The sequence below is a fragment of the Gracilinanus agilis genome, chromosome 4, assembly GCF_016433145.1.
Source record: "Gracilinanus agilis isolate LMUSP501 chromosome 4, AgileGrace, whole genome shotgun sequence".
Taxonomy (NCBI): Eukaryota; Metazoa; Chordata; class Mammalia; order Didelphimorphia; family Didelphidae; genus Gracilinanus; species Gracilinanus agilis.
Genome location: NC_058133.1, coordinates 209,751,576 through 209,767,293, shown reverse-complemented (window position 1 = coordinate 209,767,293; position 15,718 = coordinate 209,751,576). Strand labels below are relative to the sequence as shown.

Here is a 15,718-nt window from a genome sequence, read left to right as displayed (position 1 = left end):
TCTCTCTCTCTCTCTCTCTCTCTCTCTCTCTCTCTCTCTCTCTCTCTCTCTCTCTCTCTCTCTCTCTCTCTCTTTTTCTCTCCTGGACATCAAAAGAAAGTTATTTTGGGAAGCAGGAGCCTGGGCAATGGGGACCACTGACTCTGACTCTCAGGAAAAGGAAATCTTTAAGGTCTAAGGGACAGGAGGGAAGCACAATCAACTACATGGAACCAACCCTACCCCGCACTGGCCACCAACTCAGTAGGAGACAAAGAGCATCTGTCCCTCAGGCCAAGCATGTAACAAGAAGTCTTCCAGTTATTCTAGTTGCTCCCTCCACCCCAGGGCAGCACCAAGCACCACAGCTGTTGCCAACTGGAGCCACACTAGACTCTAACCATTATCTACACTAGCCTTCATCCCAAGACACCTCCTGTCTCAATATCCCAGGAACAACATTTTTAGCTCCCCACAGGATGAAGAAAACAGCTCATGGATCTTCCCCCAATACACTACACACCCCAACTCACCACAGCACTCCTTCGGTGGCTCTGGACAGTAAAGTCTGGGCAGAAGAGCAGGTCAGCAATAGCCAAGAGCAGGGATTCTGCTAGGGGCCGGGCATTCTCATCCTCCTCCCCCTGTCAACAATAGGAAAGTTCAGAGGCTGACTAACAGAAGATCCCACAAACTTCCAGTATCTGAGAGCCATGTACTATTAGGGCGGGGCATCCCAGATAAGGTACCCACAGACACAAGATGAAGGAAAGAAGCCAGAAGGCTTTGGAGAGCGAGTTCCTCATTCTCCACATCCATGTGCATCTCTCTCTTTTGTATTTAAATTTTAAATTTTCTTTATTAAATTTTTCTCACAAACAGGTGCAATTTTGTCATATGCATCTCTTTTAAAGATTTCTTCTTATTTTAAAATTTATTATCTAACACTTTCCATTATTTCATTTTAATTATAAACTATATTTTATAGCATTAATGATAAATTAAATATAAATATAACACAAATATAAATTTTAATAAATGATATAATTTTATTACATGTTTATATTTATTTATATATTTTATATGTTTATATGTGATATAGCATTCATTTAAATTTTTTACTATAATAATTAAGATTATTTCTATTATCCTATAAATAGATTGCCTTGAGTATATTTGTCTGCATATAGTCTCCCCCATTAGATTGCAAACTCCTTGAGGGTAAGGACTGTCTTTTGCCTCTTTTTATACCCACACACACAGTGATGATGAACCCACTAAGTGCCAGGCATACCCTGTCCCCCCTTATCCCACATAGGGGAGGGAGAAAGTTGGGCTGCTAGGTAGAGGGGAAGATGAAGTAAAGAATGTTATCAGGGAGTGTAGAGAGGGGGAAAGGAGTGGTCCTAGTGTTCCAGTCCCCTCCAGCTCTGCCACCGGTGAGCCTCCCACCTTACCTACTGTACACTCCCATTGGTCTACTGGGCAGAGGGGCAGTTATGTGAAAAAATGTCATTAGGCACAGTGGAGAGGGGGAGCTCCCTATACCTTTTTAGTAATGGAACTCTGGATGTTGGGGGGGGGGACAGCCAGGTGCCCACAGAGAACACTCTGCCTGCCATCTTTGGCAACCATGCCATAGGTTTGCTGTCACTGTCCCCCCCACCCCTGCCAGTGTTTAGCACAGTGCCTGGCACACTGTAGGTGCTTAATAAATATTTTGTGAATTAAAAGGCAGAAGGGAGTCTATCATAATATAGGAACATCTGATAATGAAGGGCAATGAATGTCAGGAACCAGTGGGAGATTCAATTTTAACTAACCAGGATGTCAGGTAGCATAGTGGGTAGAACACTAGGACACAAGTTCAGCCTTAGATATTCACTAGCTGTGTGATTTTGGCCAAAATTTAGTCCCTTACAGCCCATTTTCTCATCTGTAAAATACGGATAATGAGAGCAGTTACATCATGGGGGCTTTGTGAGGATCACATGAGATAACACAAGTTAGTGTGCTTTGAAACTCTTAAAATGCTAATTGTTTTATTTTTTTATTATGGAAAGCTAGATGGCATAGTGGATAGAGCAGTGATAGAGTCTGGAATCAGGCAGACATCTTTGCGAGTTCAAATATGGCCTCAGATGCTTACTAGCTCTGTGACCATCAACTGTCAAATGAGCTGGAGAAGAAAATGGCAAACTACTCCAGTATCTTTGCCAAGAAAACCCCAAATGGGGTCACAAAGAGTCAGACATGATTGAAAATGACAACTTATTATTATTACCAGGAGAGGAACCAGGGATGAGTCTTTCAGAGAGGGACAAAAGGCCTCAAAAATCTGTTCTTCTCTTTCCACCCTCCTCAAATGCTAGCTAGAAAAAGAGCCCAGTCCATCTCCTTCCCACTTTCCCAATCCCTTTGTCCTGTCCCCAGGCCAGTTGCCTATTACTTGCCTAAGAGGTTGAGGAAAAGGAAGGATATCATGGACTTAAGTGACATATGGTCCAAAAAGTCCTTCAAAATAGAAAGCATTCAAGCTTTGGGGTCCTGGCATCCTAGGCACCAGGTGTTCTCTATCACCCTATCCCTGGGCTTTGTCCTATTCTCCCTAGTCTGTTGGATCTTCCTCTTCAGCTTACTCTGCCATCACTTTCTTCCTAGCCCCAAAGAGATCCAAATGCTTTGTGGGAGAAGATAAGGACCCAAGAGAGCAGAGATGGGGGAAATTGAGGTATTAGGGAGACAGCAAGAAAATAGGTCCCCTCTAAGCAAAGGGGAGACCAAGAGTCTTGGATCCTACTTTCTACCCAGCAGTCCAAATTCTCACTTTCCCCCACTGTATTTCAAGGAGGAATCCAAGAAATAATATCAGACTATTATTAAAAGATAAATTGAAGTAGGAGCATGAATCATGTAACCATGTTAAAAATGAATATTAATAAATGGTTAAAAAAAGATAAATTGAGGGACCTCTAAGTGGCTCAGTTGATTGAGAGTCAAGCCTAGAGATGGAAGGTCCTGGGTTCAAATCTGGATTCAGACATGTCTTAGGTGTATAACCCTGAGCAAGTTACTTACCCCTCATTGCCTAGCCCTTTTCTACCTTGGAATCAATACTAAGTATTGATTCTAAGATGGAAGGTAAGGTTTAAAAAAAAAAAAAAGATAAATTACTCGGTGACCCATTGTGTTCCTAGTGTTAAAGGCAAATATAAAGAGAGGCAGGAAGATATATACACAATGCACAGGCAGCAGGAGACAAGATCTTTTCTGGGAGACATGGACATTCTCTGTGGAATGCAGCATGAGCTGGAGGAGTTCGTTGTTGGGAACTGCCAAGTGCAGAAGCAAGTAGCTTGGCTACTGGGGTCCTGTTAGCTGTTTTATATCCTGAACCTTGGAGATCTTGTGTTAACATCTAGCAAGTACCTAGACTGAGGAAGGACAAGTCACTATGACTGGGTGGACCAATTACAGGGCGCCTCTAACCTCAGTTTTGTGGATTACTAGCTGACCAAGGATTTGTCCAGTTACTTGTATCATCGTGAATTCAGCTTGCAAAGCATCTCCAGGAGCATGAGAAATCCCTTTGTCTCCATAGCCCACTGCAGCCACTCCTGTTTCCAGCCAGACTGTCTGTCTGTGCTAGAGTCAGTGAAGTCAGTTCCATCTGATAGTTGGCTGAGCCCCTTTAGTATTAGATTAGTCTGATCTAAACCTCTCCCATCTTCCTTCCCTACCTTCATTAAACTATTTTTGTTACTTCCTATTTGTTTCCTTCTCCACAACCAAAAAGGATCCACTATCTGTGTAGTTTAACCCCTGGCTTAAGTTAGGAAGGCTGTTGGTTTCACTTGTCATTCTGGGTCCTGTCACCACTCATTCCCCAGCACTGTCCTATATTTGTGGGAAGTGGGTGTGATTCCCTTGTGTGTTTTCGTGTTGGCAGTTAACCTAAGCACCCCATCACTCCCTTTGGGCCCTGACAGTCTGTGTATTTATTTATTGTACTTATTTTTTATTTCATTAGCCCTTCTAGTCAACAGTAGTGAAGGGGAAGACATCACTCTGTCTGTCATACCTCACCTGTGCAAACCCTACCTGTACAAAGTGTCAGAATTGTCTATCTCATTACAAAAGTTGTAATATAAAAAGCTAGTCCACCTTGAAAAGTTTGTGGATCTCCTGGGATCAGCCCGTCAATACTGCCTTGACATATTTTTAATAAACTCCTTTAATTTTCTTGGTCATGAGTTTTGCTTCATTAATTAGAGTAAAAGCCCCCAAAAAAAGAATTTTTCTTTCAAGAATATAATGCTAGAGAATAAAAGACTCTGTCATCACTCTGGTATAGAATATCTAAATTCTAGGCTTTTCCACCACTAATAGCTGTATGAGCTTGGGCAAATCACTTCCTATTCTGGGCTTCACTTCTTCAGCTGTAAAATGAAGGGACTGGACTAGACCAGGAGCTGGGAATTCAAAGACCTCTTTACTTCAAGGGATCCATGAAATTAAATTATATTTTATTTTCATATAAATTATCTTTTCAGTCATTTTTCAGTTGTGTCTAACTCTTTATGACCCCACTTGGGGTTTTCTTGCTAATTAGAGTGTTTTGTCATTTCCTTCTCCAGCTCATTTTAAGATGAGGAAACTAAGGCAAATAGGGCTTAATGACTTGCTCAGGGTCACAGAGCCAATAAGTGTCTGAAGTCCAGATTTGAACTCATGATGATGAGTCTTTCTGACTACAAAGCCAGCACTCTTTCCACTGTACCATCTAGTTGCCCAATGTAAACAATACTGAAGATAATTAAAATAAATAATATAAATGATGAATAAAAACAATAGCTAGCATTTATATAACACTTTAAGGCTTACAAAGCATTTTATACGTTAACTCATTTGACTTTCATAACAATTGTATGAAATAGGTGTATATAAAAAATAATAATATCCTACTTTATTCCTCATTTTATAGATGAGAAGCCAGATAATGCTCAGAGAAAAGAAGTGATTTGCAAAGGATCGTGTAGTTCAGTGATTCCCAAAGTGGGTGCTACCGCCCCCTGGTGGGTGCTGCAGCGATCCAGGAAGGCGGTGATGGCCACAGGTGCATTTATATTTCCTATGAATTGCTATTAAAATTTTTTAAAAATTAATTTCCAGGGGGCTAAGTCATATTTTTTCTGGAAAGGGGGCAGTAGGCCAAAAAAGTTTGGGAACCACTGATTTGTAGTTCATGTCTGAGATATGACTACAATTCAGTCTTCCTGATTCCAAATCCAATCCTTTTCAATATGCCACTAAACTGACTGCTGCTGTCTTCCTACAAATCTCTCCCCTTTCTCAGCACACAGAAGACCTCCCCTTCCCTTGCCCCTGGCACACAAACTCTTCCACTTCCCCCTCCCCTCTTTCCTGGCACATAGATATGTCCTGACCTCTCCTCTCACACACATACCCCTTCTTGGCCAGCTCCAGGCACTGTGGACCAAAAGAAGCCCCTCCAGTCAGGATCCTCAAAGATGTAGGGCAGTACCCGGGTAAGGAGTCGGCAGCAGTTGAGGACAATTTGCTTCTCTTTTTCCGTGTGGCAGCCGCTCTCTGATCCCTGTACCAGTTTCTCAACTGCCTATCAACAGGGAAGTGGAGAGTGGAGTGGGGTGGGAAAGACAAAGAAATCACCGTAAATCAGATTCACTGGGATGATATCATTTCTAATTGAGGGTAGTAGGAACCACTTTGAATGTAAGCTCCTTGAGGACAAGATCTGCTCATTTTTGTAGTTGTATTTCCAGCATCTAGCATAGGTATATAAAGGCTTAATAAATATTTATTGGCAATTATAAGAGAAAATATAGTGTCTGTGCCAGTCTGGTACCAGCCTGCAAAGAAGAAGTCTCAACAGTTCTGGGCTATGACAAAATAAAAATTCTGAGAGACTAGGTTTCTGTTAAGAAAAATCAATTGATTAATTAGGCTAGCAATAACCAATAAGTTAATTGATCCATGATCTCTTGGTGATGAAAGACAAATTCATTCAACATCTTGAGTCATTAAATACCATTTTGGAAGTTTATTAGATAGCCCAGGATATCTCTAATTAATGGATGTATAACCAGGGGGTGGGCTAACATTTTCCCTCATGATGATGGGGAAAGTCACATACCTGATCAAAGGATTCCAATATCAATGCCAATCCCAATTGAAGAAATCAAGTTAGGCCTGGCTGAGATTGATTTTTCCCCCATTCATCCCAATGGGGGAATCAAGGATGTTGCTATGCTAACCCCAGACATATTTAGCCTAAACTTTTGTTTACTAGACAGGATGGAGCTTCTGTTCTCATTCTTTATTATCCCAATTTTAGAAAGTGTCCTGGGCAGGAAATGTGAGAGGATTGTTGGGACAAAGAAATGGGGAAAAAACTTGAAAAATTCAATGTTATAGAGCCCTATAAGAAATCAAATAATACAATTAGGGCATTATTTAGAAATAAAAATGATACATCATTGGGAATAAATCTTCTCAGGGCCAAGAGATAGATCACAATTCACTGCATATTCCACAGTTTTAATCTATAGAAAGGAGGGCTCCAATCCCTAAGTCCCAAAGAAATGGTTCTTTCCCCTGACAGTTCTGGGGAAATGCGATGGGAATATACCATATACCAGCCAGTAAACAATAAGCACTCAGGCAGAACTGGATAATAAAAAGCACATGGAAAGAAAAGGGAGGGGCAGCTAGGTGGCTTAGGGGATAGAGTGCCAGGCCTAGAGATGGGAGGTTCTGGGTTCAAATTTGGCCTCAGGCATTTCCTGGCTATGTGATGCTGGGAAAGTCACTTAGTCCCAATTGTCTGCCCATTACCCTTCCTCTGCATTGATTCTAAGATAGAGGGTAAGGGTTTTGTTGGTTTTTTTTTAAATAAAATAAATAAATTCTTCCATCTTAGAATCAATACTGGGTATTGGTTCTAAGGCAGAAGAGTGGTAAGGGATAGGCAATGGGAGCAAAGTGACTTGCCCAGGGTCACACAGCTAGAAAGTGTCTGAGACCAGATTTGAACCCAGGACCTCCAGTCTCCGGGCCTGACTCTCAATCCACTGAGCCACTCAGCTGCCCTCTAAGGGTTTTTTAAAAGAGGAAGAAAAGAGAGAAAGACTAAGTTTCCCACCCCAGCTTAGGAAGGGAAAAACAAACTCATCACTTGCCCATTCTGGAACCCTGAAGCCAAGTGGGTTGGTGAAGGAGGTAAAATTATGGGCATACAGGGAAAAGATATACTCACTGAGGAGGTTAAAGCAGGGAGATTAAGACATTGCTGACTTCACCCCTCCTCTACCACCCATATCCTACCAAGGTCTGGGAAATAGAAGGAGTATCAGTCCTCCCCACCACCACCACCATAGCAGCCCCTCACCTTATAGCATAAAGTGGCCAAGTTGGAAGGTGACTCCTCCCGAACAGCTCTGATCTCAGCCGCTGGAACCAATGCAAAGACGTCCTGTACTGAGGTGGCCGAGTCTGCCCAGAATTGGTCCCAGAAAGCATCATCAGTAGCCTCCACAGGCTGGAAGGAAGATGGAGCAGTGAGAAAAGTCATTACAACCACCTACTTTCCCTCTCTCAATCCCATGGATTATGTAGGAGAGAAGGGGCTCATCCACCTTAGCCCTATGACTACAAAGGAAGGGAATGTCAGTTGTTCTGTCAATGATCCCAGCCAAAACCCAGGATCAAATGGATTTTAGGGAGAAACCCACAACAACCTCTGAGCCCCTTACTGGGAGGCAGTAGGGACCAGATTACTGCATAGGCAGGAAATAAAAGAGCCCTATGGGAGTGGAATCCAGCCAATAAACAGCCCATCAGGGAGAGATGGGCACTGTGGTCAGAGGAGAGTCAAAATGATGACATTTTGTTGTAAGCTCCACCATAGCACAACTGTGTGACCCTAGACACCTCTCTCTGAACCTCTTTCAGGACAAAGTGACTGCCATTAAAAATTCTGGCAGGGGAAACTAGGTGGATAGAGGGGATATTGGATAGAGTGCCAGACCTGGATTCAGGAGGACCTGGATTCAAATCTAGCCTCAGACACTTCCTAGCTGTGTAAGCCTAGGCAAGCCATTTAACCTCAATTGCCTAGCCCTTATAGCTCTTTTGCCTTGGTACCAATACTTGGTATCCATTCTAAGTCAAAAGATAAGAGTTTTTCTTTTATTTCAAAAATTGACATTTGAAAATCTCAAAATTCAAAAATTTATTCAAAAATTAAAAACAAAAAATGTTCTAGCAGTGTCCAGGAACTTGGGCCACTGCTGGTTCCTCCCCCCTTTTTACAGAAATAGGATCCCTCCTCACTAAAGCCAATCCCTTTATTTCCAGATGCAAACTCTTCTCTGGTATTTTAACCCCTCATAATCTGGCTCCAGCTTACCTTTTGAGTCTTCTTAAACTTTTTTTTTAATTTTTTTTTATTTTAAACCCTTAACTTCTGTGTATTGACTTATAGGTGGAAGAGTGGTAAGGGTAGGCAATGGGGGTCAAGTGACTTGCCCAGGATCACACAGCTGGGAAGTGTCTGAGGCCGGATTTGAACCTAGGACCTCCCGTCTCTAGGCCTGGCTCTCAATCCACTGAGCTACCCAGCTGCCCTTCTTAAACTTTTTAAACTTAAACTATGACTTCTTTTCAAACACTCTATACTCCAGCCAAACTGGGCTTCTTGCCATCCCTCATATACAACATTTCATCTTCTGGCTCTATGGTATTGCACAAGTTGTCTTCCATGCCTGCAATGCACATCCTCTTCGTAGCAAGATTTTAACTCAAATACTCCTAGTGCAATGCCTGGCATGCTTAATAAATGCTTCCTTCTTTCTTGACTAGAATCTGTGTCCTTCAAAGTTTAGCTCAAATAATCACTCCCACAAATGGTCTTTCCTGAATTCCACACCTTTCCCACACAGCAGCTAGTACTTGCCCTCCTGAAATTTTGTATCTACTTAAAATTATACATGTTTCTCTTTTTGAGAGTAGGGACTACCTTGTTTCATTGTTTTTGTATCTCCAGAGTTTAATATTATGCCTGGAACATAGTAAGTAGTTAATAAACAGACAAAGATGTAGGGCAGCTAGGTGGTACAATGGATAGAGCCCCAGGCCTGGAGCAGGAAGACTAATCATCCTGAGTTCAAATCTGGATTTAGATACTTCCTAGCTTTGTGACCTTGGACAATTCACAACTCTGATTTCTTCAATTTCCTCATCTATAAAAGAAATGACAAACCACTCTAGAATCTTTGCCAAGAAAACACCAAATGGGTTATGGAAGAGTTAACTATGACCAGAAAATGGCTGAAGTAAACAGATATGTATATATATATATAGATATAGATGATACATATATAAGTACAGAATTGTAAACATTTTAAATCTTAAAGGTAAAGACTATTTTATTTAAGTTTTTGTATCCCCAGTACTTTGGACAGTGCCTAGCACATAGATGATACTTAATAAAAACCTGTTGATTAACTTGTTAACTCAATCCCTTCTCTTATTTTGTAAGATTAAAAATGAATATCCAATACTCCAAGTATATATAGCCTGAGTAAAGAGAAGCTTCCTGGACCACACAACTGGGAGAAGAGAGAGCAAGGGCGGAGTTCCAGAATCTTATCTTCAAAAAAGCACATAATGTGGGGACAAAAGGAAAGGGATTTGGGGAGATTAATTCCAGGGGTACAAGATTCTAATTACACATTTTTCAATTGCTGTATTTCTACTGGCTCATTCCTCTCTATCTACAAATATCTCCCTAAATCCTTAAAAAATATTTTTCTTTCTTAACCTAAGTAGTGCTTTAAAAAAAAAAAAAAACTCTTACCTTCCATCTGAGAATCAAAACTGTGTATTAGTTTCAAGGCAGAAGAGTGGTAAGGGCTAAGCAATGGGAGTTAAGTGACTTACCCAGGGGCACTCAGCTAGGAAATGTCTGAGGCTGAATTTGAACCTAAGACATCCTGTCTCTAGGCTTGGCTCTCAATCCACTGAGTCACCCAGCTGCCCCCTAAGTAGTGTTTTTTACACAATACATACATGTTGAATTGAAGTCTATCCTGTCTAGATGTCATCCCAACTTTATCTTCTCTTTCATCATTAAATTTATTAGAAAAATCTGTCTATGCTATCCCTTCTATAGAAGGAACTGGCAGAATCTGAATGCAGGTTGAAGTATGCTGTTCTTCATTTTATTTCTTCTATGAATTTTTCACTACTGTAACCGATATGTATATTCTTTCACAACATGACAAACATAGAAATATGCATTGCATGATAAGATATGTACAACCTATATAACAAATCCTAAAATGTCAGAAAACAACTATTAAATATTTAATTTAATTTAAAATTTTTAAAAATCTGTCTATAATATTCAATGCATCCTCACTGCCCTTGATCTCTCAACTCCATGCAATCAAGCCTCTGCTGCAACCATTCTCCTAAAAATTATCTTTTAAAGGTCAACACTGATCTTATGACCAAGTCCAGCATTTTTCTTTGGTCCTCATTCTTTATTGATCTATAATTTCTTGTTGCTGCTACAGGATACCCTCATCATCTTGGCTCTTCATATACACCACTCTCTTCTGGTCATCCTACTTCCTCTCTAACAACTCCTCTAATTTCTCATTCTCTTTACAAACCCATTTCATGGGTATTTCTGAAATTCCAGATCCATTCTCACTCATTCACTTCTATGGTTTAGGACAATCTCATTCATTCTTTCAATCAAATGACTCACAAATCTCTATCTCCAGGGCCTGACTTATCTTCTGAGTTCCAAATTCAAGTGCCAACAGGACTTCTTTACAATTTGCAATTTACATTTTTACATTTTTTGTAAAGATTGTAAACTACACTTACTTTACAATTACAATTAATGTCCCATTAATACCTCAAACTCAACATGCCCCAAACCAAGCTCTTAATCTTTCCCCCTACACCTACTTCCCCTTTAATGTTTGTACCTTCCCTGCCATTCTCCTATGTTCACACTCTTGGCATTATTTTTTACTTTCTTCTCTCCCTCAACAATTATATTCAATCAATAATCAAGTTTTATTCATTCTTCCTTCATATCTGTTTCAATCACACTTTTTTTCTTAGTCCTAGATTGCCATCATCCCCGTTGTTCAGTTGTTTTTCAGTTAAGTATGACTCTTTGTGACCTCATTTAGGGTTTTCTTGGCACAGATACTGGAGGATTTTGCCATTTCCTTCTCCAGTTAATTTGACAGATGAGGAAACTGAGGCAAACAGGATTAAGTGATTTGTCTAGGATAGCACAGCTTGTAAGTGTCAGAGACTGGATTTACCATTTCCTCTTCCAATCATTTTATAGGTAAGGAAACTGATAAAAAACATAGACAAGTGACTTGACCAGGGTCATACAGTTATTAAGCATCTGAGGCCAAATTTGAACTCATCTTCCTTCCTGATTCCATGTCCAGAGTTCTATCCACTGGAATCCTAATGATGCCTTTGTGTCCTGTGCCTGCAATACCCTCCCTCCCTGTCTCCCAACCATTGCTGCTTGAACTCTTAACCATTCTATAAAGCCAAGCTCAAATGCTTCCTCTGCTAGGAAGCATCACTTACGCCCACTATGGGTAAAGCTGCTCAGATTCTCTATTGATGCCCCTTTCTCTTCAGATCTCACATGGTATTTTCTTTTGCCTCTCTCTATTGAACTTATCACCTGAACATAATATATGATCTGGATTAGTGTCTTTTCCTCTATTAGACTAAAAGTTCTATGGTGATTTATATATCTCAAATAAATGTTTGATGAATGAAATGTTTGATGAATTTTTCCCAATTGAGAGGAGGCAAATAATACAGGGTTCTCTGCATAAGCTCATCTGCCCTCTGGCTCAGTTTCCACAACTGCCTATTATGAATTCAGATGTGGGTAAATACCTAAAACATCCTAGAAACCCACAGAGCCAGTTTTATACTGACTAAAATGGGAGGAAAACTACCCTTCTGGGGCTCTGAGGGTCAGCGGCTAGAGTCTGGGCCATGGTCAACAGTCCAGGATAAGGTCAGATCATGCTACTAGGAAGCTGGGAATGGGGTTTCCAGTTAGTAAGCCTTATGATCACCTGTGTGGCATTTCCCCTACTCAATGGCTAAAAAGAAGAGGACCACTCTGCTGATAGGGACAGAGGTTTCTTTCTGGAGTTGTCCAGAGAGTTGATGGGAAAGAATTAAACAAGAAAAAGTCAGATAGGGTGGAGCCATATTGGGCAGATCTTTAAATGTCAAACAGACTTATGAGATAGAACTTTATTCTGTAGGCAATAGAGAGCCACTGACAATTTTATTAAACACACTAGAAAGAAAACTCACTGCCTAAGGCCAGAGTTTGTCCAGTCTCCCAGGTATAAGAAGGCACATGGGGTAACATGTTGCCCAGAACCCAAGGGATGAGGCCTGGCGCAAAGAAGTGTCAGACCAAGAACTCGTAGAACAAGTTAAGTTAGCATGACTGGCTCTTGATTTCCTTCTTCTGGGAATGCTTAATCTGGGAGGCACTACATTATAGTATGGAGGAATTTTCTTGCTAGGGATACTAGAATTGAATCTCAAGGGGGCAGGCATTAGAACATAGTTGGTTTTTTTTGTGGTTGTTCAGTCATATCTGACCCTGTGACCCCATATAGAGGTTTTTTTGGCAGAGATATTGGAATGGTTTGCCATTCCCTTCTCCAGCTCATTTTACAGATGATGAAACTGAGGCAAACAGTTTAAAGTGACTTGCCCAGGATCACAGAGCTAGTTTCGAGGCCAGATTCAAACTCAGGAAGACTCATCTTCCTGACTCTGGGCCTAGCATTCTATTTTTTGCACCACATAGCTGCCCATTAGGGCAGAGAACTCTTCCAAACCCTCACCCTTCACCTAGGTTACCATGAACCTGAAAATACTCCTTCAAGAATGTGTGCCACTATTGTTCGAGTTGATCAGGAAAGGAATAGGGATGCTACTACTCTCTCACTCAACAACTATCCTGCTCCCCATTAAGGGAGTTATAGTGGTACCACAGGAAGAACAATAAACTTGTAGTCACAGGACTTGAGTTTGAATCCCAGCTCTGCCACACTATCTGTATGATAATAGTAAGTGGATAAACCTCTCTGGACCTCAGTTTCTCCATTTGTAAAATGAGGCATTTGGCTAGAATGACCCTAAATTCCATGACAGTTCTCTACCATAAAATGATTCCTCCCATTTCCCCATCAGCACCCAAAGGAAACTCCTCAAAGTCAAGCCACTTTTCTTCTATGTGGAATAGGAAATGCTGTCTAGAGCAAGGAAATCCCAGTAACACTGGAAAGAAATAAGGGTCAATTATTTACTCAGTAATGACCAGGTCTTGCTTGGGTCTTCTCCAAAGGGAATGGGAGAATGTGTTCAAGAGATAAGAAATCTAGAGTGCCATCGCCAATGATAAGTGAACTTATGTCTAAAAAATGCTTTGTAAAACTTAGAGCAGTACAGGAAGGGGAGTTGTGATTATTTCTGTTTGTACTTTCTCCAATGTGGGGGGAAAGGAACATCAGTGTCCTGAGCCCCCTACACTTTGTCTAATGGTCTTGATTACCCAGACCTATTCTGGGAAAATAATTTTTCCTTACCCTTGTTCTTGGTACAGGGTTACCAACTGTAGTCACACATACACACACACACACACACACACACACACACACACAATTTAGCTTTCAAGTCATATGGGTAGCAGAGGAATCCCAAACAGCTGGAATCCTCAGCTATTTCAAACCAACTACCACCACCTTTCTCTCCCTAACTTTCCTACCAGGACCCTGCCCATTTAGGGAAAGGGACAGGAAACCACTGAGAACTACAAAAAAAGCTCTGAAGTGGGGACAAACCCACTGTTGGGGCTGGACTATGGGCTAGGAAGAAAACAGGATACACTGCAGGAAAGCCAGGGAGGCGGCTCCAGCCTCAGCTACAGGAAAAGGCTGCTGGGTTTTTCTCACCTCCTAACAGAGCAAACAATTCAAATCCTAACAGTGTCCCAAAGAAGTTGTCCAGGAGCTCAAATCCTTGTTGTTCCCTTCCCTACCTGGGGAGAAACTACATATAGGGCAGGTCTTGGCAGGGAATCGGGGGTGTTGTTTTCATCACCATCCCTCCAAGCTGGAATGACAATCGAGGATAGTGAGCATGAAGTAGACCTTTGTAGGAAAGAGAACTTGAAAGAAAAAAATCTCAGACACCCTTTTCTCAGGTTGGTATCCAAACTACACCAGTTCCCTTTGGGGACCAAGCACCTACCAGCCTCTTTTTAAGAGCTCAACAATATCCACTGTGTCAAGAGCCACATGGCACATTCCTCAGACAGGGTACTCTAACTTCATAGGTAGCCAAGGGAGCTTCCCACCTCTCCATGTAGTGCTCCCTACACACACACACACACACACACACACACACACACACACACACACACACACACACAAGAACTTATCTTTCACCCCTCTCCATGCTCTATCCTCAATTTTGCCTCTCCTATCCCACAAATCCATGAATTTGGATCTCTAAGCCAAATAAAATGGAACCTGAGGCCAAGGAGGGAACCTGGGAACACAGAGAGGATAAAAGGGGATATTAGTTGGGAAAGATCACCCTCAAAGAGCAATCAGTCATGCTCCTGGGAATCTAGGGAAGGCAGTAGTAGGAGAACAGCTTTATGGGGACAGGGGGCAGTGTTCCAACCTGAGCCCAATCCCAACAATAGGTGGAAAAAAGTAGATAGGCTGGACTCCAACCGCTGAAGGGTTGTAAGGCCAAAGTGAACCAGAATTAGAGAAAGCAAGCAGGACAGTCATCTATCATACCTGTTGCTATATTCACAAGATCATAAAACTAAAGCTGGAAAGGTCCTTAGAGGCCATCAAGCTGAATACTCTCATTTTACAGGAAAAAAAATTATCCGAGGCCCAGAGGTTAGACGACTTGACCACTCCTAGTAAGTAGCCCAGCCAGGACTGTTCCCTGCCCCACTGAAGATAACATAAGATCAACAGAATTCTAATAAGAACTCGAGAGCATTTAGACTCAGTCAACTATGCCACCTGATTGGAGGAACTCAAAGAGATCAGGATCCCAGGGGGCTGAGATAGGAAAAAAAGGAAGGTAAGAAAAATAATGGAGCTGAATCTGACTCCAGGTAAGAAGGAAAACAAATGCCTTGCCTTTGAGGAAGAGGTGGAGAGAGCTTCCCAGTGAGGAGGAAGGGAGGGAGCCTGAGCAGGTGTATTACCCCCAGGCTCTTTCCAGATCTGACAGCCTTCAGTTCTAGGATTCCAAGTCAGGAATGGAGGCACAATTTGGGTTCTGTTAACCCATGCAGAGGAGCCCAGCATAGCTGTCAGTGTTTGGGCTGCTCAGCTGGCTGTCTTTCAATCAGCTCATATATTCTGATTATGAGGCAGAAAGAGAAGCCTCCCCACCACCACCCCAAATACATCCTCCCAAACCCCCATATACAGACACATCAGCCCTGAATCACAAATGAACTTTGTAGATGGCTGCCCTGGGCCTGGATCACAAGCTCCCAACACTTAGGAGGGGAGACCCAAGAGAAAGGCATCTGCCCTCCCCATGCAGGGCTTGCTACTGTAGATTTAGGGACCTA

At 41.8% G+C, this 15,718-nt stretch overlaps 1 protein-coding gene across 1 annotated transcript in view; it reads right to left on the bottom strand.

Moving 5' to 3' along the window:
• The window catches only part of HID1 (HID1 domain containing), a 33,406-nt gene that overhangs the window by 17,091 nt on the left and 597 nt on the right, over nucleotides 1–15,718 (bottom strand). Inside the window, exons 2-4 of the mRNA XM_044671646.1 lie at nucleotides 7,409–7,558; nucleotides 5,441–5,617; nucleotides 513–623 (exon numbers count right to left, since the gene is read on the bottom strand). Of these exons, the coding sequence (XP_044527581.1) occupies nucleotides 513–623; nucleotides 5,441–5,617; nucleotides 7,409–7,558 (438 nt within the window). The remainder of the gene's footprint in view (nucleotides 1–512; nucleotides 624–5,440; nucleotides 5,618–7,408; nucleotides 7,559–15,718) is intronic.